This window comes from Choristoneura fumiferana, chromosome 4 (genome assembly GCF_025370935.1).
Source record: "Choristoneura fumiferana chromosome 4, NRCan_CFum_1, whole genome shotgun sequence".
NCBI lineage: Eukaryota > Metazoa > Arthropoda > Insecta > Lepidoptera > Tortricidae > Choristoneura > Choristoneura fumiferana.
The window spans coordinates 13,438,753-13,461,449 of NC_133475.1; the positions used below are offsets into that span (position 1 = coordinate 13,438,753).

General features: G+C 37.2%; 2 protein-coding genes across 3 annotated transcripts; both read left to right on the forward strand.

Moving 5' to 3' along the window:
• The first annotated feature begins 2,117 nt into the window (after positions 1 to 2,117).
• On the forward strand, positions 2,118 to 14,555 carry LOC141427496 (uncharacterized). Its single transcript, XM_074087005.1, has 4 exons — positions 2,118 to 2,320; positions 2,435 to 2,527; positions 2,606 to 2,896; positions 14,423 to 14,555. Exons 1-3 carry the CDS (start codon positions 2,226 to 2,228, stop codon positions 2,862 to 2,864), a joined length of 447 nt encoding a protein of 148 aa, XP_073943106.1. The 5' UTR covers positions 2,118 to 2,225; the 3' UTR covers positions 2,865 to 2,896; positions 14,423 to 14,555.
• A 1,361-nt stretch (positions 14,556 to 15,916) lies between these two features.
• LOC141427494 (juvenile hormone esterase-like) lies at positions 15,917 to 21,983 on the forward strand. Of its 2 annotated transcripts, none has more exons than XR_012451327.1 (4): positions 15,917 to 16,398; positions 16,642 to 16,801; positions 19,047 to 20,420; positions 20,546 to 20,627. XR_012451327.1 is itself a non-coding variant. In XM_074087003.1 (4 exons), exons 2-4 carry the CDS (start codon positions 16,652 to 16,654, stop codon positions 20,757 to 20,759), a joined length of 1,662 nt encoding a protein of 553 aa, XP_073943104.1. In that variant the 5' UTR covers positions 15,918 to 16,398; positions 16,642 to 16,651; the 3' UTR covers positions 20,760 to 21,983. The 2 variants fall into 2 exon arrangements, 1 of the variants encoding a protein (XP_073943104.1); XM_074087003.1 differs by having other exon boundaries at positions 15,918 to 16,398; positions 19,047 to 20,344; positions 20,546 to 21,983.
• Positions 21,984 to 22,697: the final 714 nt, after the last annotated feature.

Genomic DNA, 22,697 nt, shown 5'->3' on the forward strand with positions numbered 1-22,697 from the left:
AATTCATGTTGACGTGACGTGACACAGACAATTTTCAATTTGCCGCCTAATCGTAAAACAAATGAATGAAATACATACTCAAAAAATAAATATTGGCAAAGAGTTCCATTTTCAAAATTTGAACTTACTTTTTTATTATATTGTGTACAAGTGGCCAGTTCTAAAAACTTTCAGTGTCGCCCTCGTATTCCTGAGAGATTCCGAATGCCAATAATTATACATCTTTCTTCATCTGCCTTTAATATCCCTGTTAATTTCTTAGTTAAGTATATTCCAATTTTATTTTTTTTATTTGCATGAACAACTAAGTGCCAGCAAATTGAAAATTGGGAAATGTTGCATGCTTAGGTACTTAAGCAGAGTGGTCGATCCATTTTCTTCGTTTTACCACCTTGTTAATTATGGCGGAAAAAAGTCCTCAAGGAAGACCACGTGAAGAAGGTGGCACTATGACTAGAAACATAACATAAAAAACTGGCCAAGTAGGAGTCGGACTCGCGCACGAAGGGTTCCGTTCCGTACCATCTATACAACATTCATTAGACATTAGCAAAAAAACACGTTTGTTGTATGGGAGCCCCCCTTAAATATTTATTTTCTTCTGTTTTTTTAGTATTTGTTGTTATAGCGGCCACAGTTAAGGATACAGTACCTGGGCAACCGAGTTTTGCTCGGGCTAAAACTCGATAAGAAGCGTTTTCCCAGAGATAAGACCAAGCTAGATCGATTTGTCATCCCCGAAAACCCCCACATACCACATCGAAACCGTTGGAGCCATTTCCGATTTCCCCGAAATATATATAGATATACCAGGCTGTATCTCATGAACCGTGAAAGTTAGACAGTTGAAATTTTCATAGATTATTAAACGAGCAATACTTGTATAAGTTTATATAATAATCTATGAAAATTTCAACTGTCTAACTTTCACGGTTCATGAGATACAGCCTGGTAACGGACGAACGGACAGCGAAGTCTTAGTAATAGGGTTTCCGTTTTTATCCTTTGGGTACGGAACCCTACAAATAGTACCTAGATATAACTGACATTACTATCAGATCCGAAAAAATTACAGCACTTCATCATGATTATCGTCATCAACTCAGTCCCACGGCTGGGCACAAGCCTCCTCTCAGTATAATTCGCAGGTCTTTCCAGGCTTCCTCACGATATTTTCCTTCACCCTAAAGCTCATGGTAAATTTCTAATGTAATTTCTCATATTAATTTAAAAACTCAGAGGTGCCAGCCCAGATTTTAAAACACACCCCTTGCTTGTGTGGCCACAAGCAGAGGTCAAACCACAAACCACAACGGATTTTTAGGGTTCCGTAGCCAAAATGGCGAAAACGGAACCCTTATAGTTTCACCATGTCTCTCTGTCTGTCTGTCCGTCCGCGGCTTTGCTCAGGGACTATCAATGCTAGAAAGCTGTAATTTTGCACGAATCTATATGTTAACTATGCGACAAAATGGTACAATAAAAAAATAAAAAATCTTCTCATCCAATCTCGTAGTGTGGGGTATCGTTGGATAGGTCTTCTAAAACCATTAGGGGGTTGCTAAAACGATTTCTCGATTCAGTGATATGTTTTCGAAATATTCAACTTTAAAGTGCAAATTTTCATTGAAATCGAGCGTCCCCTCCCCCCCCCTCCTCTAAAATCTAAACCGGTGGGTGGAATTTTTTTTTAAATTCAGGATGGTGGTAAGTATATCAAACTCACAAGGAAAACTATAACGGTTAAGTTTTCTTAAGATTTTTTTTGTAGTTTAAGAGTAAATAGATATAATATTAAGATAAAATAAACCTAAACTTGGAATATTTCGTACAAAATACGAAATCCTTCGAAAAATATTAATTACTTTTTCGTAATGGCTACGGTTTTTTTTTAACAACTCACTTACGCGACTAAAGTTAAAACCTCAGCAGAAATGTAATTTTTAAGAATTCTAAACATTTTTCAGCATTATTAAATATTAACAATAACGAGCAGACACACTTCTCCTTAACACCGATATGATATAAGTGAAAAATAACCAGGACTTTATTATACGCTACTTTATTATATTTTCTGTTTTATTACCTACATTGTTCATGTTTGCGTAACTGATTGCTACGAATAAGTTATAAAAACATACCCAGATAACGATACCTAGACTAGTTGACGTTCACATAAATATTTATGGACCAAGTATTATGTACGTACTTAAGTGTAAAATAAAATGGGCAATAGAATAACGTTCCTTTTGCATACTGCTCTATTGTTAGGATTTTGCAGTGTTACGTTAGCAGTGACCGCCGAAGAAGCTACTGCGAAGTATGTATTGATATTATAGGAAGCATTTATAGTTAGATTAAACGTATTTCAAACAAAGGATGACCTCTTGGTACATAGTAATAGTACCAAGAACTGCTAATTGTGACTTTTTAGGTACAGCGAAGCATTATCTGCAGCGCAAGACGTAGGCGAATACTTCTTCAATTTGTTCCTGAAATGTATATCATCAACGATGCCTGTACAACAGTCAGTAACTTTTATTTTATGCATTGATAAGAAATCTTATTTATCAAAAAAAAACGGATTTACCATTTCGCCTTACAGATTTTTATTTGATGATTTACAAACATTCGTGAACTTCCCGGCGAAAACAACCGTGGGGTTCGCTCCTAAGTTTACAACCAATCGCAAGTTTTTTGCAAATTTGATAAGTACGCCGGCGTTCAAGGAGATTTTGGCCAAAGATGAGATCGAATTGCGGAAAAACTTAGTGAAAAAGTTGCAGTTTTGCGATTCTGCAGTCATGAACCAAGACTTGCTACGAGACCTGTACGATCGAGAAGTCGACCAAGCTAAGCAATAATTTTTGCAATAAAATTAAATTAAAGCACTAAGGTACCATTTATTTAAATCAGATCCAATTAAATAATTTGTTATTATTGTAATTATAAATAGGAACGTGTTCAATTTGAAGGAGTCATTTTCTAAGTTTTTCCATCGATTTGTGATGTCGGGACTTGAGTCAAACACAAATGACGAGTAAATAGGTAATGTCTTTATTGTATAGCTTACAACTATTATATAATACATAGCGGGAGAGTGTGTGTGTGTGTGGCGCACACGCTACAGATTTATAGGCGGACTCTACATCTATAAGGAAATACGAGTAGTTTTCAATTCATCTGTAAATATGCTTCTATTCTGTACATAAAATACTCAAGTCTCACTGTACATCTGCCTGTTTGTAATGTACATCTGTAGGTTTGTCCCATTTTAGAACAATACAAAAAAGAAAATCACTACAAACGCCAGTCAAAACTCAAATGGTTAGGAACTTTATACGGGATCCTTTTGACTTCACTGCCATAATTTTATAAGTCATAATGTAATGTTTGTCATAATTATTGTTAGTCATTTATTTTTCCCCGCTGAAACCGTACCTACATTTTTCATTAATTTTTAAATGGTCACAAAGGTTAGATTAAGTATATTTGTTTTATAACAATTTTGAAAAATAATCGCTTTCAGAGAAAAAAGAGTTACATTACATTACGACTAACAATTTTAGACCTGGCGATATAGACCCACTTTATACTGTTATTTTCTGTCTAAGGCAGATAATCTCGACGGTTAAAAGGCTAATTGATTCAAGCGGCATTTTGGGCGATATTGCGTTATATACATCGTTGGAATCAGTGATTTTTCCGCGTCGTTTGAGCCGGGTTTGAGGTAAATCTGAGCACTTTTTTGGCGCTTGGCTCCATTGAAAATTTGGGCATCACTCCGGTTTACAGGGATTCAAGTGTAGCGAATTTGGTTGTTTTTTTTTCAGAGCATGTATATAGATCCACCAAAAAAAAACGTTTTTTTTGACTATTAGTAACTTATGCCATTTATCCTTGGATGGAAACAAATGGCATCGACATTTGAATTGTTTTTACTTGATCATATAAAATTAAACATAGGATGTTAATTCATTTTGCTTTAACCAGAATTTTTAATACATGTTACTTAAATCATTTTGCCTTGAACATTTCAACAATATTTCTTCCACTTGAAGCAATCTTACCTGAACTAGTATATGAAACAATTTGACTTGTGCTAATTTTCCTTGACCACTTTTTAGTCTTTTTGTCGCTTGATTCCTTTATATTAGTTTATTATTTATACTAAATATCGTACTAAAATCGGTTTATTCTTTTACCTAGCAATAAAAGTGGCGTTTAAATTACATACAAATTAACACAAATCAACACGGGTAGGTATTTGAGATTAAAACAATTTAGTATTAGTTTCTTGCGGCGCATTCTTCTTGGCAATGATGGTCTTTCCGAAAGCGCTGGTAGTTTAAAAAAAATGACGTGTAAAAGTGCCTATTGCGGCCTATTTACTGAATAAATCATTTGAATTTTTTTGAATTTGAATTTGAATTTTAGAATTAATTATTTTAATTTGAGTCATTTTTGCTTGAACAGTTTACAACTAGGTGAGCGGTTAACTCATTTATCCATAAACAGTTTACAACTAGGTGGGCGTTTTAAATCATTTATCCATGAACAGTTTCTACTTAGTGAGCGATTTAAATCATTTATCCTTGATCTATTAAAGAAGTGTACATAAACTTAAACCATTTTGCTTTGAACATATAAATCGTATTTGTGCACTTAGATCTTTCTGCTCTGATCAGAGAATAGTGCAAAATGTCTTAAGTTACATCTAGCTTCGTAAAAAAACATATTTTATTTATTTTATATGTATCAAAAATTAGAAAAAAATACGCCTTTTTATGATTGGGGTCACTCTTAAACTTTTATTAAGTATTTTGGGAGCAGTGATTATTTCAAATCTTTAAAATGCTCTCCTGTAAAGTTTTCAAAATGGCGCTTGAATCAAGTAGCCTTTTAACCTTCGATCTGATAAATATTAAAATAAGATTTTTTTTAACAAAAAAGTAAAACCGACTCCAAAAAAATAACAAAAAATGGAATCGACTACAAAACCCTTGAAAATATTTTTCTAGGTACCTACTAGCTCGAAGTCGGTGCCTCAGCACAAGCCAGCAGGAATGGAACAATAGTCGTCTACCACACCTACATAGGTACTATAGGTTTCAATCCCTCTGCTGGGTCGTGCTGAGTCACCGACTTCGAGCTAGTAGGTACCTAGATTAATATTTTCAAGGATTTTGTAGTCGGTTCCATTTTTTGTTTTTTTTTTTTTTTTTGGAGTCGGTTTTACTTTTTTGTATATAGAAATACTTACTAACCCATGATCCACCATGCTATCAGTAGGTCGACAAACGAACATCTGACATCGAAACTTACATGACCAAAGATATTGGACATACATAACTAATTTACTAACAACAAGTAATCCGTTGGTAGGTAATTTCAAAACAATGTGGGCCGAGGTAGGGACGGCTACATGGAAGGTCTTGCTTCGCGTTCATTGCAGATTATCCTTATTAACCATTACTCTGAAGCCTCTGCCAGCACAGGAACAGGCATTTGCGCTTCATTTATAATCTTATTACAAAGGACCACAGCGCCCTTCCTATTCGAAATGGGTCTCGTAGATCCTCATACGCCATTAGTGTACAGGTGCTAGTATCAAATCTGTAGGGTAAGTGTAACAAAGGTAACGATTTGGGGTCTGCAATGTTTACATAGCTGCCTGCCTAAAATACGGATTCGTGATTTTCGTTACGTATTTGGTTGTTACCAAATAAATACGTAGAGTTTTAAACACTAAAAGGCTTTATAGGGTTCCGGAGCCAAATGGCAAAAACTGAGCCCTTATAGTTTCGCCATGTCCGTCCGCGGCTTTGCTCAGGACTATCAATGCTAGAAAGCTGTAATTTGGCACGGATGTGTATATAAACTATACCGACAAAATAGAAAAATCAAAAATGAAAAAAAAAAATTGTATGGTAATTTTTTTTAACCATTAGGGGTTTGCTAAGACGATTTTTCGATTCAGTGTTTTGTTTTTTGTTTTCCGTTAGCATTTTCTGGGTTTTAGAAATCTTTGGTAAGTAAATTTCAGGTTACTTATATAGGTAGTTAGGTATATTATATAATTTCTTGTTCCCAAATGGTTGTCTGGAAGAGATCGCTTTTAAGCAATAAGACCGCCTATTGTCTACCGTGAATCTAAGTGTTTATATTATAAGTATTTTACTGCTTTATGGTGTGCAATAAAGAATATTTGTATTGTATTGTATTGTTACTTACAGAATTTTGTCAGTTAGGTACTAAGAGATAATTTACTACGGAATGTACCGCGATTACCGATTAATAAGCTCTATTTCGCTCGACGCATCTATAATTTGTTTTCAAGTGGCGAGTTGTCGTTCATTGTGGCGTTCTAAGGGGAGGGCTTTGTTGAGCAGTGGACGTATTCCGGCTGATGATGATGATGAGTCTAATAAAGCTGTCTGTGTTGTTATATATATACAAGTTTTTCTAAAGAAGTATAGAATTATGAAAACCGTAAAAACAAAATGTACGTACCTATGTACGTACCTAGTTCTACTACACACACAATGATAACTGTGCGCCAAAGTTCACATGAAGTTCAACTCTGATTATTGGTGGATGTCCGATTATTTATTTATTTTTCAAAAAAATATATAAGTCGGTAGGTAGGTACCATAGCAATCTCCAATCATAAAGTCTCTATGGCTAACGATTATAACTCCGAATTATTCAAATTGATATCACTCACTATAATCATAAATCTCTTTTGTAAACACCTAACCACTACTTTTCTACGAAATGTGGGCCGTTCCCACTTGTCGGTTGTCGGATCCGTTTCGTGTCGGATGTCAGTCATTTCTATAGAAAATCGTGTCGGGCAAGTGTGAATAGCTACATATAACAATATGTTCTGTCACTGGAACATCCGATTAAAATCCGGGCCCGACATCCGACAAGTGGGGACCAGCTCTAAAACCATTACCTTTTACCCCCTTATCGCAGCCGGTTCCGCGCATTGGCAATGGTGTTGAAACATCTAGACACCGGTGCGTGGAACTGTGTGATGGTTTTTAGCCCAGGAAGCAGATCAACCGAGGAAGGAGTCACATTATCGAGTTTTGTTACCGTTAAAAACTTAGGTACTGTAAATAATCTCCTTTTGATATTATTTATTAATTTAGTACCTGGGCGACCGAGCTTGGCTCGGGCTAAAACTCGATAATAAGCGTTTTCCCAGAGATAACACCAAGCTAGATCGAGTTGTCATCCCCGAAAATCCCCACATACCAAATTTCATCGAAATCGTTGGAGCCGTTTCTGAGATTCTGATATATGCTCGTTTTAAAGGTATTACATTACATGTGTGCCTAACATTGACAGTCTTGTTATTGTACAGACCTCAGACAGTGCACGCACCTACCACCAAAGATCGAGTGGTTACCAAATAACAGATTTGGTTAATTTGGTCAGGTTAGAACTGCGATTGTCGGTGTTAGTGGGTATATGGCCCTAAAAAAAGCCCCCGATAACTTCCCACCGTTACTATTCCAGTCCGAGAAGTATGCGTAACGCATATTCACGCCAAAAAAAAGTAAACAATTGCGGTCCCAACAGAAACAATGGGCCACCAAAGATTAGGTTAGTTTAAGTTGGGTTAGAACTACGATCGACAGACACGAGCGACCACCAAAAAAGTAAGTTAAGTTGGGTTAGGTTAAGTTAGGTTATAAGTAATAGTACCAGGTTAGGTTAGAACTGTGATCCCAACTAAGTAGGGTTACCATATTCCAATTTTGAGATACCTGACAAAATTCCTTGGTAATTATTACTTTATTGTCCTGAGGCCGTATTGCCTAACGTTTCTGACCTCGCACGCGATCGCAATCAATTTACAGTTTTTGTCACAAATTTTGACAAACTTTATAATTAGTGATAGTGTTAAAAATAAATGCAGAACAGGGGTTTAAAAAAAATAGAGAAAAAAAACATTAAAAGTTAAACAAATGAAATTAGATAAATTAGACATAAAAATTCCGGATAATTTCGTATTCCGGCCGTCATCTGGCAAGAACCATATTATATACTAGTATATATGGTAGTATATATGGTCCTTGCTTCTGGTAACCCTAATCCGAACAGAAGACACAAGCAAGAAGCAAGTTGCCACAAAAAAATTAGGTTAGGTATGGTTAGGATTGCGATTTGCGAGAACCCGACTTAACAAAAAAAATATTATAGTAAAAAACTGATTTCTTTCCTTGATCTTACCAGTTTTTTCTTTTATCTACTATGAACACTAACACTAAGGCACCTTATGAAAAATAACAACATCCTTAAGTATTTAGAAATTCAGAAAACATTCGTTACGTTCAATAAATTACAATTACATAATACAAATATATTATTGTTATTCCCCTTATTGGCTGGCGTCCTTAAAAGGCTTGGGCCAAAGTCAGTCAGTCAGTCACCAGCCTAGCACACTTCATATAAAATAAAACATTAAATTAAATAAATCAAAAAACCTGTTGTATAATCTATGGTTCCGAATTTGATTGACTCTCTCTGATCTATGGTATATCAAGATGGTGACATTATGATATGGATATAAGAATCTGTCTCTGTAAACTTACGACTAAATAAAACACATTAAATATAAATAAAGTCTTATTAATACATGGTGTCAGAAGAAATTAAGAAAAATGTCAAAAGAAATGGAGGCCCTCACCGAGATACTGAAAACTCAAACGGAATTGCTGGCCAACATGCGGACGCAAATTTCAGAATTATCCAATAATAAAATGAAAAGTGATGTTCACGTCCCATGGCCCCCGCCTCTAAGCATTTCTGGCGAGACTTCGGCAGCGTTTAAGACATTCGAAGATGGTTGGGCAAACTATGTGGCCGCCACGGGTATGGAGAAATGGGGCACGGAGCGCGAGTCACAAAAGGCGAGTCTTCTGCTTAGCGCTATCGGTGCTGCTGCTAATAACAAATATTTATTTGATGTGGCTGATGCAACGAAGAGAAGTACCAAAGAGTTGATGGAAGTTCTTCGGGATCGCATGGTGAAAAAGCGAAATGTTATTTATAATCGCTTTATGTTTAACTCTCGAATACAGAAGGAAAATGAGCGGTTTGACAGCTTTTTATTGGACCTTCAGAAGCTAATAAGCACTTGTGAATACAAGGAATTTGAACAGCACCTTCTTCGAGATAGGATAGTAGTAGGCATCATGGACAGCAACCTAAAAAAAGAACTGTTGAAGGCTGAAAAGTTAGACCTGACACTAGCTATTGATATGTGCAGATCGGCAGAAGCTACTTCTGATCAGCTACTTGTTTTGCAAAGTCAAGAGAAAGAAATTAATAAGGTGTCAACATCAAAGGGAAAGAATGTTTGTAAGTTTTGTGGAGAATCTCACATTTTCAGTAAAAAATTGTGCCCGGCTTATGGAAAACAATGCCAAAATTGTGGTGCATATAATCACAATAAAAAGTATGCAAGAAAAAGAGTAAGAAATATATTAAAGAAGTCGAAGATAGTTTCTCATCAGATGAAGAAGAGTTACACATTGGGAAAGTGGTACGAAGCAAGAGATCCGGTTCGGTGCATGGTGAAATGCATGTAGAGGTAAATAATATGCTGAAACCTTACCTTTTTCAACTAGACACTGGAGCGCAGATGTGTTTAATAGGCTATGAAGCATGTAAGAAAATTCTTGAAACTAAAAAACCTGAGATGATCCCTTCTAAATCGAAACTTAGCACAATAGGTGGACACTCTTTAAAAGTAATGGGTGACATTTATCTCTTGTGTGTGATTAATAATCAAAGATATAAGATAAGATTCTCTGTGGTTGATTTCGACCATGGACCACTTTTATCTGAAAAAGCATGTTACAAGTTAGGCTTCATCAAATATTGCAAAGGCCTGTCCCAAATTCCCAATGAAAAAATAGACAGAAGGGAAGCAGAAAATATAATAAAAAAATATGAAAAGGTATTTCAAGGTTATGGTAAATTTTCAGGTGATGCCACTATAGAAATTGATAAAACTGTACCGCCTTCCATCCAAGCTGCTCGTCGTGTCCCCATGGCATTGCGAGAGGTCTTAAAAGATGAATTGCTGAGATTGGAGAAAGAAGATATTATCACCCAGGAAACAGAACACACAGCATGGGTAAATAATATTTTAGTTGTCAAAAGAGATAATAAATTCAGAATATGCCTGGATCCTATTCCACTGAATAAAGCAATAAAACGTCCCAATTATCAATTCACAACATTGGATGAAATTTTACCAGAACTGGGAAAGGCTAAAGTCTTCAGTACAGTGGACACAAAGAAAGGCTTCTGGCATGTTAATCTCACAGAAGAAAGCAGTAAACTTACAACATTCTGGACACCTTTTGGTAGGTACAGATGGAAAAGGCTTCCTTTTGGCATATCTGCAGCACCTGAAATTTTTCAACAAAGATTAACTTCATTGTTAAGTGGCCTATCAGGAGTAGAGGTCATGGCTGATGACATTCTCATCTATGGGGTTGGTGAAAACATGACTGAGGCAACAAAAGATCACAATAGAAACCTAGAGAATCTTTTAATCCGGCTATGTGAAGCAAACTGCAAATTAAACAAAGACAAGTTAAATCTGTTACAAACATCAGTGAAATTTTTTGGTCATATACTTACAGATCATGGACTGGAACCTGATGAGTCAAAGGTTACAGCCATCAGGAACATGCCAACCCCAACCTCCAAAAAAGAAGTATTATGTTTTCTGGGTATGATAACATATCTCAGTCGCTATATAAAGAATCTCAGTTATGAAGCAAAAAATCTCCGGCAACTCACTTACAAGGATGCTATATGGAAATGGTCTGTTGCAGAAGAAGCGGAGTTCCAGAAACTAAAGAATATAATTTCAGATCTCAAATCCCTGAAGTATTTTGAAATGAACAAACCGGTCACAATGGAGTGTGATGCCAGTAGTGAGGGTTTGGGCGTAGTCATCTACCAAGAGAATCAAGTAATTGCCTATGCGTCCAGGACACTTACAAAGACTGAAAAACGGTATGCACAAATTGAAAAGGAAATGCTAGCTGTTGTCTTTGGATGTACCCGTTTTGATCAATATATTAATGGATGTCATAAAACCATTGTGAAGACAGACCACAAACCCCTGATAAACATATTTAGTAAACCATTGTCACAAGCACCAAAAAGACTTCAGCTTATGCTCATGATTCTGCAAAGGTATAGTATTGATCTAGAATATGTAAAGGGAAAAAACAACAATGTAGCAGATATGCTATCTAGATCACCAATTCCATACAGTCAGGGCAAGAATTACATGGACAACATAGAAAAAGTATCTGAAGAATATAAAATATTCAAAACAATTCAAAACATGAAAGAAACTAATTATTTGAAGGTATCTGACAAAATTATTGAAGAGATCCAGGAAGCAACTATTGCAGATAGCAACCTAAAGTCATTGACAGAATACATAATAAAGGGATTTCCTAAGTATGAAAATAGTATGCCTCCTGAATTGAAGCAGTATTTTAAATACAAACATGAACTCAGTACTGACAGAGGAATTATTTTTAGGAATGGGAAAATGTTAATTCCGGGAGCTTTAAGAAAGTATATAACAAAAATTATACATCAGAGTCATAATGGAGTGGTGAACAGTCTTCGTGTAGCACGGCACAATGTATTTTGGCCTAGAATGACTAAAGAAATAATAAATCATGTTGAATCTTGTGCTACCTGTTTGAAACATTCGTACTGCCAAAGATCCATGCCGATGATTAGTATTGAGATACCAGAATATCCATTCCAAATAATTTCTATGGATGCATTTGAAATAAGGTCAAGCAATAAAATACGAAGATATTTAATAACAATAGACCATTACTCAGATTTTTATGAACTGGATGATCTAAGTGACTTGTCTGCACATAATGTTATAGCTATCTGTAAAAAGAATTTCGCACGATATGGGGTTCCCCAGAAAGTAATTACAGATGGAGCCACAAACTTTGTAAATCAAGAATTCAAAAAATTTGCAGAAGCCTGGAAATTCCATCATGTGACTTCTTCCCCTCACTATCCGAAGTCTAACGGGAAAGCTGAAATTACAGTTAAGAAGGCCAAGCAACTCATGCTAAAAACTGCTGAAGATAAAGAAGATTTCTGGTATGCTCTACTTCATCAAAGGAATATACCATCAGCAAACTCTGAAGAAAGTCCAGTTCAAAAATTTTTTTCTAGAAGAACAAGATCAGGCATGCCTTTACTAGTTTCTCAACTAAAACCTAAAGTGGTACAGAATGTGACAGATTATATCAAGCGAAAACAAATAAATAGCAAAATGTACTATGACAAGAAAACACAAGCACTGCCCCCCTTAATAGAAAACCAGTCAGTATTTGTTAAGCTGCAACCTGAAATGGACAAGAAATGGTATCCTGGAAAAATAGTTGGGAGAGCAACAGACAGATCTTATATAGTTCAAGTGGATGGAAGGCTATACCGTAGAAATCGAGTTTTTATAAAGCCTCATAAGGACCATGTGGATCCGTTTTTAGAGCCAGATAGAGCTACTTCAGTCTCAGGAACTGCGATTATGATTGGAGCTAGGGCAGAGTCCCCTACACCGCCAACGGGCAGCCTGGAAACAGTAGAGAAGCCAGCTAACGCCCTGAGTGTGGGCGCCCCAGCAGGGAACAGCACGCAGTCAGCAGAGCAGGCGCCAATCAACCGCCTGCGCAACGGCCACGCCGACACGTGCAGCCCCCAAGTGGCAAGAAGATTATATCACCTACTAGTGATGGTATTAGTTTTTTTTTTGTTAGAATCAATTTTTTTATTTCTTTTTTTTTTTTTTTTTGAGAAGAGAGAAGATGTTGTATAATCTATGGTTCCGAATTTGATTGACTCTCTCTGATCTATGATATATCAAGATGGTGACATTATGATATGGATATAAGAATCTGTCTCTGTAAACTTACGACTAAATAAAACACATTAAATATAAATAAAGTCTTATTAATACAAAACCCGACTGCTAAAACTAAAAGGAAGAAAATAAGTCTAAGTCTAGTGGTCTAGAACTCTGTCAAGAAGCTCATTTACCCATTCAAAACGTAACCAGCTCAAAAAATCTTGGTAATAATGGGTCCCGACTGTTGAACCTTAAATGAGCTTCTTGTCTTGACAGAGTTCTAGACCACTAGACTTATTTTCTTCCTTTTAGTTTTAGCAGTCGGGTTTCTGATTTATTTAATTTAATGTTTTATTTTACACTTTTATGATATTTATGTGAAAACTGCAGATTAAAAGTATTATAAACCATATATATTTAGAATAGGCTAATTATTAGCTTTCATTTGATACCCATATTGTTACAATAAGTTTTTTTTTTTTTCATTTCTCGGCCATATTTTTTTTCGCAGACGCCATATTGAAATATTATATAGCCTATGTCACTCCGACAGTTATGACGAATTCAATGATACCTCATATGTTACAATTCGTCCAGCCGTTTAGGCTGCAGCGAGGACCAAAGAAATGGACATACACATACATACATACGCTCGAAAAACATAACCCTCCTTCGGGCAGTCGGGTAAAAACACAATGTATGGAATTATGAACGTACTTTGTACCAACATTGAAAACTAAGACACTTGCCAAATAAAAGAGTTGGTTAATGTTCTGTCCTAATATACCAATCCCGACACGCTAATTTAGCCGCATTATACTTCACCTCATGTTGGCCAGCATGTGACGTACGCCATTGACGCCCGCCATCAAGTCAAATCTGTCGCGCGAGTTTGGTGTTATTATTTTCACTGAATGTATTAAAAAAGTTGCAATTAACTGCATAAACAGATATTATGGGTGGCAAATCTTTGTGAAAGTGTGAAATTTGTGGTGTCCGGAGAGTGAGAAGTATGACCAAAGATATAATTTTGGCTAAATTTCCGCTTGACCCGAACAAGTAGTTTTATTGTGTTTTTTTAGTTGTATAGGTAAATTTGAGTAAAAACAGCTTAAGAACAGTGTTAATGATAGTCGCATTACCAGTAAATATTATGAGCCTAAGCAATATTTAGCATTACTTACCATATTTTCATATAACCATTACTTAGTGCTGTGCTGAAGTTAACTTTATTTTTTTCATTTTTAGATGTCGAACAAATAAATTCTGAAATAATAAGAAATTAATAATAAAATAATATTGTTGTTTCTTTAAAAAATATGGCTCTGTCCATCGGAGGACAATTTTGCCAGTGTCTAGTAGTTTTTGCCGTTGTACGGTAAAAAATTCTAGAAAACGAAATATGAGAGGTAATGGTGGATGAACGATGACAGCGCGAATCAATAAATAATAAATTATGTTAATATTAATTGTAATTACTTTCTGTTTCAGATTTCAACTGACTTCTGACACGAGCTGTACATTTTATTATAGTCCTGAGTTCTCAAAAAAATTGTGTGGCTATCGTAGCATTATTCAACTTGTTCATAAATCACAAGATTTTCAATAAAATTTTATTAATGTGCTATTTGTAATTATTTTCCTGGTAAACTGTAAAAAAAATATCACAAAGTACCTACCTAGGTACTTAATATTTATCGATATCGATGTAGCATAGCAATCTCTAAATTGAGATTGACACTTTATGTTGGTGCCTCTGACTGTCATACGTAGTATCTCTTATTAGTCTGTGACTGTCACTTTCAAGTTGGTAGAAACTACGTTCATAATTCAGCAGTTTATGGCTTTAATGGAAGTGCTGTCTCTTAATAACGTATAGTGATGACTTGCTCAGCTGTGGTCAGTCACGATGACAGGTTTGCGGTTGATTCTGCAGAACGCCAACAATTGGACAGCAGCAAGAAATATTTTTTTCTCAAACATGCTCGGAAATGTATGCGTTAATATCACGAAATAGAGACATGAAGTTTCTCATTTATGGCTGCCTACCACCTCCCTACATAACTTCTTGGCCTAGTCCATGAAGTATGTATGAAATCCATTATTGTCCGCTGCTCTAACTTTTAAATTTGCTTACTAACATTAAACTGACAAAGAAAAATTACAAACAGCCAACCACCACTACTCTGTAAGCATTTGCGATGCGATGCGATGCGACCGAAGGACGGACGGATGGATGGATGGACGGATGGATGGACGGACGAGCGGACGGACTGATGGACGGACGGACGGATGGACGAAAGGACGGACGGACGGACGGACGGATGGATGGATGGATGGATGGACGGATGGAAGGACGGATGGATGGACGGACGGAAGGATGGACGGACGGACGGACTGATGGGCGGACGGACGGATGGATGGATGGATGGATGGATGGATGGATGGATGGATGGATGGATGGATGGATGGATGGATGGATGGATGGATGGATGGATGGATGGATGGATGGATGGACGGATGGATGGATGGACGGATGGAAGGACGGATGGATGACAGATGGATGGACGGACGGACGGACGGACTGATGGACGGACGGACGGAAGAACGGACGGACGGACTGATGGACGGACGGATGGATGGACGGGAGACGGACGGACGGACGACGGATGGATGGATGGATGGATGGAAGGACGGATGGATGGACGGACGGACGACGGACTGATGGACGGACGGACGGACGGACGGATGGACGGAAGGACGGACAGACGGACGGACCGACGGATGGATGGATGGATGGATGGATGAAATATTTTCTCACATTGTTTGAGAAAAGCACTATACAGCCTCGCCAGAACAGGGATTTTTGGACTCGTTTTATCCGGCCTCGTCTACGACTCGGCCGTCTACCCCGAACTCGTCCATCAATCCCTTACTTCATGGCCTCTGCAGTAATGTACTAATACTTATGGGTTTTTTCGCGCTGTCATCGTTCATCCACCATTACCTCTCATATTTCGTTTTTCTAGATTTTTTTTACCGTACAACGGCAAAACCTACTAGACACTAGCAAAATTGTCCTCCAATGGACAGAGCCATATTTTTCTAAAATCTAATCTAAATAATTTGTCAGTCTCACTAACAGCCAGCTGCCGTCACTGTCAGTCACTGTCACGAACAAAAAAAACATGTAAATTACTCCGTACATAGATGACTAAAACGTGATTACGGTTTAACTGAGCTGTGGGTGGGCGCTGTGGCGTGCGTGGCTCGCTTACCCTTAAGCAAACACTTAAGTCTCAGTCATCGACTCGACTCGCAGTCGCACGTCATAGCCTTCCATACACGGCCCATACTGACTAGCTATGAATCTTTGTTTTCGTAAACAAATAACAATATTTTCACTAATAAATGTGCACAAATTTTTAGACATAGACATAGCGCTATTATTAATCACTGATTTATAGGTAAGTGAAAACAATGGGATCTAAATACTTTATTTTGCTCTTTACCTCATGATGAGACAATTTCAGATAACAAGTAAAGTGATGTTCAAATTATTACTTGTGTGATTTAATTTACATTAAGTTTACTTACCTACTTATGTGATGTTTTTAACTAAGTACTGCAATAAAATATCCTTCATAGTTCACTAAGGAAAATTAAAAGTGTTGGTGTAATATAGTGTTTAATAATTTAAATTTTATTAGATTAAAGAAAATGGCTGATGCAGTATCAGATTCAAATTGCATTATACACACAAAAGACGGAGCCATACGTGGCTATGTTGACAAACAAGACAATAGTACTTACTATAAATTCAAGAGCATTCCATATGCAAAACCTCCTCTTGGCAGTTTAAGGTTCATGGTGAGTGTTTAAAGTCTGTAATTATTATTTTATATTAAAGTTGCTAATTCCATAAAAATTTTGAATAGTACATTGTGTCTTAAGGGCGGTAAATAAGAAATTACGAAAGAGAGTCTATTAGAAGCCCGAATTTGAAGACTGAGGGCTTTAATGAGTCGATGTTCGTAATTCTAGTACCGCCCGTGCGACATACAAAATGTTTTTCATCACATTTGCGAGTAAAATTTTATATTTCTAAAAGTAAAAATATATTTCTTCCAAATATTGGCGATACGCTCTTGGTAGCGCCGCCCTCTACCTCCCTCAGCATGCGCCGCAGCGTGCGTGTGCATGTGGTCCTGCAGCAGCGCGCGCAGCAGCTTCAGTACGGGCGATGACTCATTTACCGACCTTGGGCTTCATGACAAGAAAATTAGTACGCGCAATGACTCATTTACCGACCATGGGTTTCATGACAAGCACATTAAGGTCGAGGGTTCTATTTGGGGGGTTGCAACCAAGGTAGCCTGCATGTTTCGACACTGTTACGAGCAAGTGTGATGAAAAATAATTTTCTACCAAGCTGAAGTCAGTCGGTGCCTCAGCACGAGCCAGCAGGGCACCGACCGACTTCAGACCTTCAGACTGGTAGAAAATTATTTTCATGGTTTTTTGTAGTCGGTTCAATTTTTTGTTATATTTTTTTTGTCACCTTTTTTAGTGTAAATAATCTCAGATACAATAGTTTCATGTCAACAGCTCGTCACCTTTTTACAAAAGATTAAGTACTTTTTCCGATCCAGAGACTTTCTTCTTTGAGGAGTACTGGTGCTTGACCACCCATTCCATTTCACCATATCATCCATTACGAGGAGCATAAATTGCTTAGCAACTGTGTTAAAGTAATTGAAATTCAACCCGTGAAATACTTGTTATTGAGTAGTAACTCCGATGGTCAACTGCGGTCTTCATCATCAGTTCCACTTCACCAAATGTTGATTTTCAAGAGCAAATGCACGAGTTACTACTTACTAAATATATCAAAATTACCATAGGTGTCCCTACAACATTTGAAGAGTCTCCTCGATTTCCTTAGGATCCAATCATCAGATCCTAATTTGGTACTTATGGGACCTAATTGAAAGCATTCCTAGAGAAACACAAAAAAAAAACAAATCGGTTCATAAATGACGGAGTTCTGATGTAACAAACAAAAAAAACAACCAAATGGATAACCTCCTTTTTTTGGTAGGCACCTTGACCCATGTAATGATAATCACTTCTAACATAATGTTTGTTTGCTAGATAATTTTAGTTAAAATATCTCTAAGTTGCTACGCTCTTGACAGAGTAGAGTGGTTGTGGTCGCCGGTTGTGGATCCATAGTGAACCCTTCATGATGACTTTCTTGGGAAAATAATGTGGCGATTCCTTTTCCCTTCCACACTACACTGCAGTGCAGATAAAATATCGTCACTACTTTGAAAAAAGCTGGTATCTCAAAATCGATGATCTTTCCGAGAGAACTTAATGAACATTGTTTAAGGGTCAAATTTGTAGACGTATTGATTTGAGATACGAGATTTTTTCAAAGTAGGTACCTAGTGACGATCTATAAAATAACAAGTATACCTATTATGTGTTAGTATCATTTCGTCTAAAAAAAAACATCTGGTCTAAGTAGCAACTGGTCAAAAAAGCAGTTGGTGGTCTAAAAAACTGGTCGTAACCTGTTTTTTGTCGAAAACTTAAAAAACCTAGGTTAGGTTAGAGTTGCGTCAAGACGCAAAGCGATTCAGCCACGCGGATTAGGAGCTTCGCGTTTGAGTCAAAGAATTTTAGACCACGTGCTACTTAGACCATTTGCTACTTAGACCAGTTGTTTTTTTTTAGACGAAATTATACTTCTTCTTCTTCTTCTTCTTCTTCAGCGCGTTGTCGCCCACCGTTGGGCATACGCCTCTCCAGCCTTTCTCCACCCGGATCGACTGTCCGTCTCTCTCTTCCAGACCGGTCCTGCTGTCTCCACTATGTCATCGGACCATCGAGCAGGCGGTCTGCCCACATTTCTTTTCCCTAGCCGGGGTCTCCACTCCAGAACGCGCTTATTATACTAACCCCTTATTATGATCTATACCTGTAAGATCTTTGTTTCAAAGTTGTCTCTAAACAGCAGTGTGCACAACAGTGTGATTTTACAGTTTGGATTGTTCCCACATTATTAGAGACAATTTAGAATCACTAATGTTCATATAACTAATTTCAGCCACCTCAGTCTACGGCACCTTGGACTGAAGTATTAGATTGCACCAAAGACTCTCCAGTGCCTGTTTCTATAGGTCGCGGAATTAAAGTCACTGGGCAGGAAGACTGTCTCTATCTTGAGATCACTACACCAAATGTGAAACCTACTAAACCATTGCCAGTAATGTTTTGGATGTCCAGTTATGGATTCGCTTTCCTTCTAGAAGAAATTTATGACCCAACATTGTTAAATGATCAAGGTGTCATATTTGTGCGCTGCAATGCTAGAGTGGGCCCATTTGGCTTTTTATCAATAAATGACATATCGGCACCAGGAAATGCAGGCCTGAAGGATTTAGTAATGGGCTTGAAATGGGTTCAACGGAATATTAGTTGTTTTGGGGGAGATCCTGATAATGTCACCATATTTGGATCAAGTTCTGGTGGTTCTATGGTGCATTTTATGCTACTGTCGCCGATGGCAACTGGTTTATTCCACAAAGCCATCATCCAAAGCGGAAGTGCTTTAAATAATTGGTCAATAGAAAAACATCCAACAACACATGTACAAACATTGGCCAATAAAATGGGTATTTCATCAACATGTATGGTTACAATAGTTGAAGAACTAAAGGTCCGTTCAGAAGATGACATTATGACTGCCTTTTTTGAAATAACGAACGAGCATTTTCTCGATGATGGGACATACATTGATGCTGTGTTGAAACCCTGCATTGAACAGGAGTTTGAGGGTCAACAGGCTTTTATCTCTAAAAGTCCTCATTCGATTATAAAATCTAGTAACTTTAACAAAGTTCCAATTATTATTGGCAGCAACAATAATGAGGCGCTGGTATTGGATTACATTAAAAATGATTATTATGATTACAAAAAAATTAATGAAAACGTAAAACTACTTGTTCCTAGACCTATAGCTAGAGATGATAATTTAGCTAATGTGATTGGTCAAAAGCTCTTAAAATTCTACTTAGGAGGTGAAGAGTTCTTGAGCGAGGATACTAAAAATCAATATTTGCAGCTTATTAGCGACTATTACTTTGTGTATTATGTAAACACAACGGTGAAACTTCACGCAACCTACGCGCCAGAGTGCCCTATTTATTACTACGTCATGAGCTATTCTGGTGAATGGATATTACCAGAGGATTTAGTCTTTTTTAATGGCGTTGGCCACCACTGCGAGATACCGTTTATATTTCAAATAACAATACCAGGCTCGCCACCTTGCAAGGGCAGTCGTGATTCAGTCAAGACCAGGAGTAGAGTTATCAGGATGTGGACAAATTTTGCCAAATATGGGTAAGGAAATCTACGCAAAAAAATAATTGTTCACATACCATTTGAACCGTCTGATACCATGCGACCAAGAGGGCAGGTATTTATTGCCTAAGTACTCTGCCATGGCTTTAACTTTGTCTCAAATATAAAAATGGTTGAAAGCTTACTGCATGTGCATAATGCTCACGGCATGTGATAGATAAAATATTACTTTTTTTGCAGCAACCCCACTCCAGACGATGACGATCCTCTTTTACAAATCAAGTGGGATCCAATCGAAAATGAAAACAAGTTGAACTATTTGTGCATTGGATCCGAACTTACGAAAGGCCGCAATCCGTTCAGTGAAAGAATGGCGTTCTGGGACGATCTCCACAAACAACACTCCTTCCTTAAATTTTTATGCTGTTTGCAGGATTTAGGAATAACTTGTTGACACTTGTTGATTTGTTGTTGACTTGTTGTTGTTGAGTTTGACTTCAGTTTGTACAATCGGTTACTCACTTGACTGACAGTTCAGATGTATAATGTAAAGTCAAAGAAACTGATTAGCGTACCAGGGTGGAACCTTTGTCATATCGACATTCCATACACCTGCCAAAGAACAAAATCGCAGCGAAATTGAGTATGAGAAGTTCCACCCTGGTACGCTATTAAATTTCCTCTACTTTACTTTTCTATACTTCGTTTTTTATAGCATTAGAAAAAGGGTAAACAATCTTGACGAGTCTTTCTTTTAAAAACGTTTAAAAAAAATCAGTAACTATTACTACCTACCGGTCTACGTAGACTCGAACGGCCGAACGCAATGCACATCAAATTGAAGAGAAAAAATTAGTCAATCCGAGTCGACAACTTGTAGGCGGAGAATTCGGATTATCGAGTATTTTCAATATAAAATTGAATAAATTACTAAGTACCCATATAATGGCGTTGCGAAGTATACATGTCAATGGCATTAGATCAAAGTGGTGGCGTGTTGGTATCACGTCATCACGTGTCACAGGTTCGTATTTCCAGTACAAAAACTGGCCAAGAGCGTGGCGGACACTCCCGAAATAGGGTTCTAGACACGAATTTTTCCTATGCATACATATTTCAGGTTGCTTATTTCTACTATGCTACTTAAGCAGCAGCACTAGCGACATCTATGTTGCGTCGACAGACGTCACATTCATTCGGAACCAACCAACTTTTACTTTTACGTAAAATTAACAAATTTGGAGTTGAAATAAAAAATACAAAAAGACTCCAAAAACCAATCATAATTTGATTGCATAGTAGCGACATCTCTTGTCTGGGTGAGCGGTTGGTTCCGAAAGAATGTGACGTTCTGTCGACGCAACATAGATGTCGCTAGTGCTGCTGCTTAAGTAGCATAGTAGAAATAATAAACCTGAGATATGTATGCATAGGAAAAAATCGTGTCTAGATTCCTGTCCAGCAGTGGTGTAGGGGTTATATCACGCAGCACGGATTGCTGAGGACCTGGGCTCGATTCCCAGTGCTGGTCTCTTTTTCTGGTTTTTCTGTGCATCCATGTCTGTTTGTATTTTCGATATGGTTTCACGGGTTACACGTAAAAGTAAAATTTGGAGTTGAAATAAAAATACAAAAAGACTCCAAAAAAACCAACCAAATAAAATCGTTTAAAACATAATACGTTTTTTGATTTATGAAAATAATGTAAAATGCATTTTTGTTAAACACTACTTAGTCCATCTTTAAATCTCTCCTTATCCTTTAGCTACTTTAAATTTCATGTGGCATTATCAAATCAAATACATAACTGAAGAGTGATAGTTAGTAGAGTAGGCAGCCCTATCGCACGTTTGTGTACCGAGCCGACGTAGATAATTATATCAAGGACGCTGCCGAGACGGAATACTCTGCTCCTTTTTTATACTGTGGTATTTCGTTCTCCATTGTGACCTCTTATCTTAGGTCTAATTTCTTTGATTGTGAGACAGAGACATCATAGTTATTTGGGTAAATAAGATTTAGGAGAAATATCTACTGGTGAAATACCGATACATAGGTTAGCTGTGAAGTGAAAGTGTTTGTGGTAATATTAAGGCTGGGAATATAAGTCAGATTTTTCTATAAGTACGACATTTTTACAATGAGTCTACATTTTACCCGAGCGAAGCCGGGTTTTCATCTAGTATATTTATAAACTCGACTTATCACCTAGCACTGGGTGATTGTACGGAGAACGCATATATGCGTCGGAAGAGGTGATTATCTACGGTCATTGTCATTACGAAGAAAGAAGCTGTTAAATATTAGCAAATAAACATTCCTCACGGCGTAAGAAGGGGATTACTAGCGCGAGTCTATTAGAAGCTTTTAATGACTCGAGTTTATAATTCCC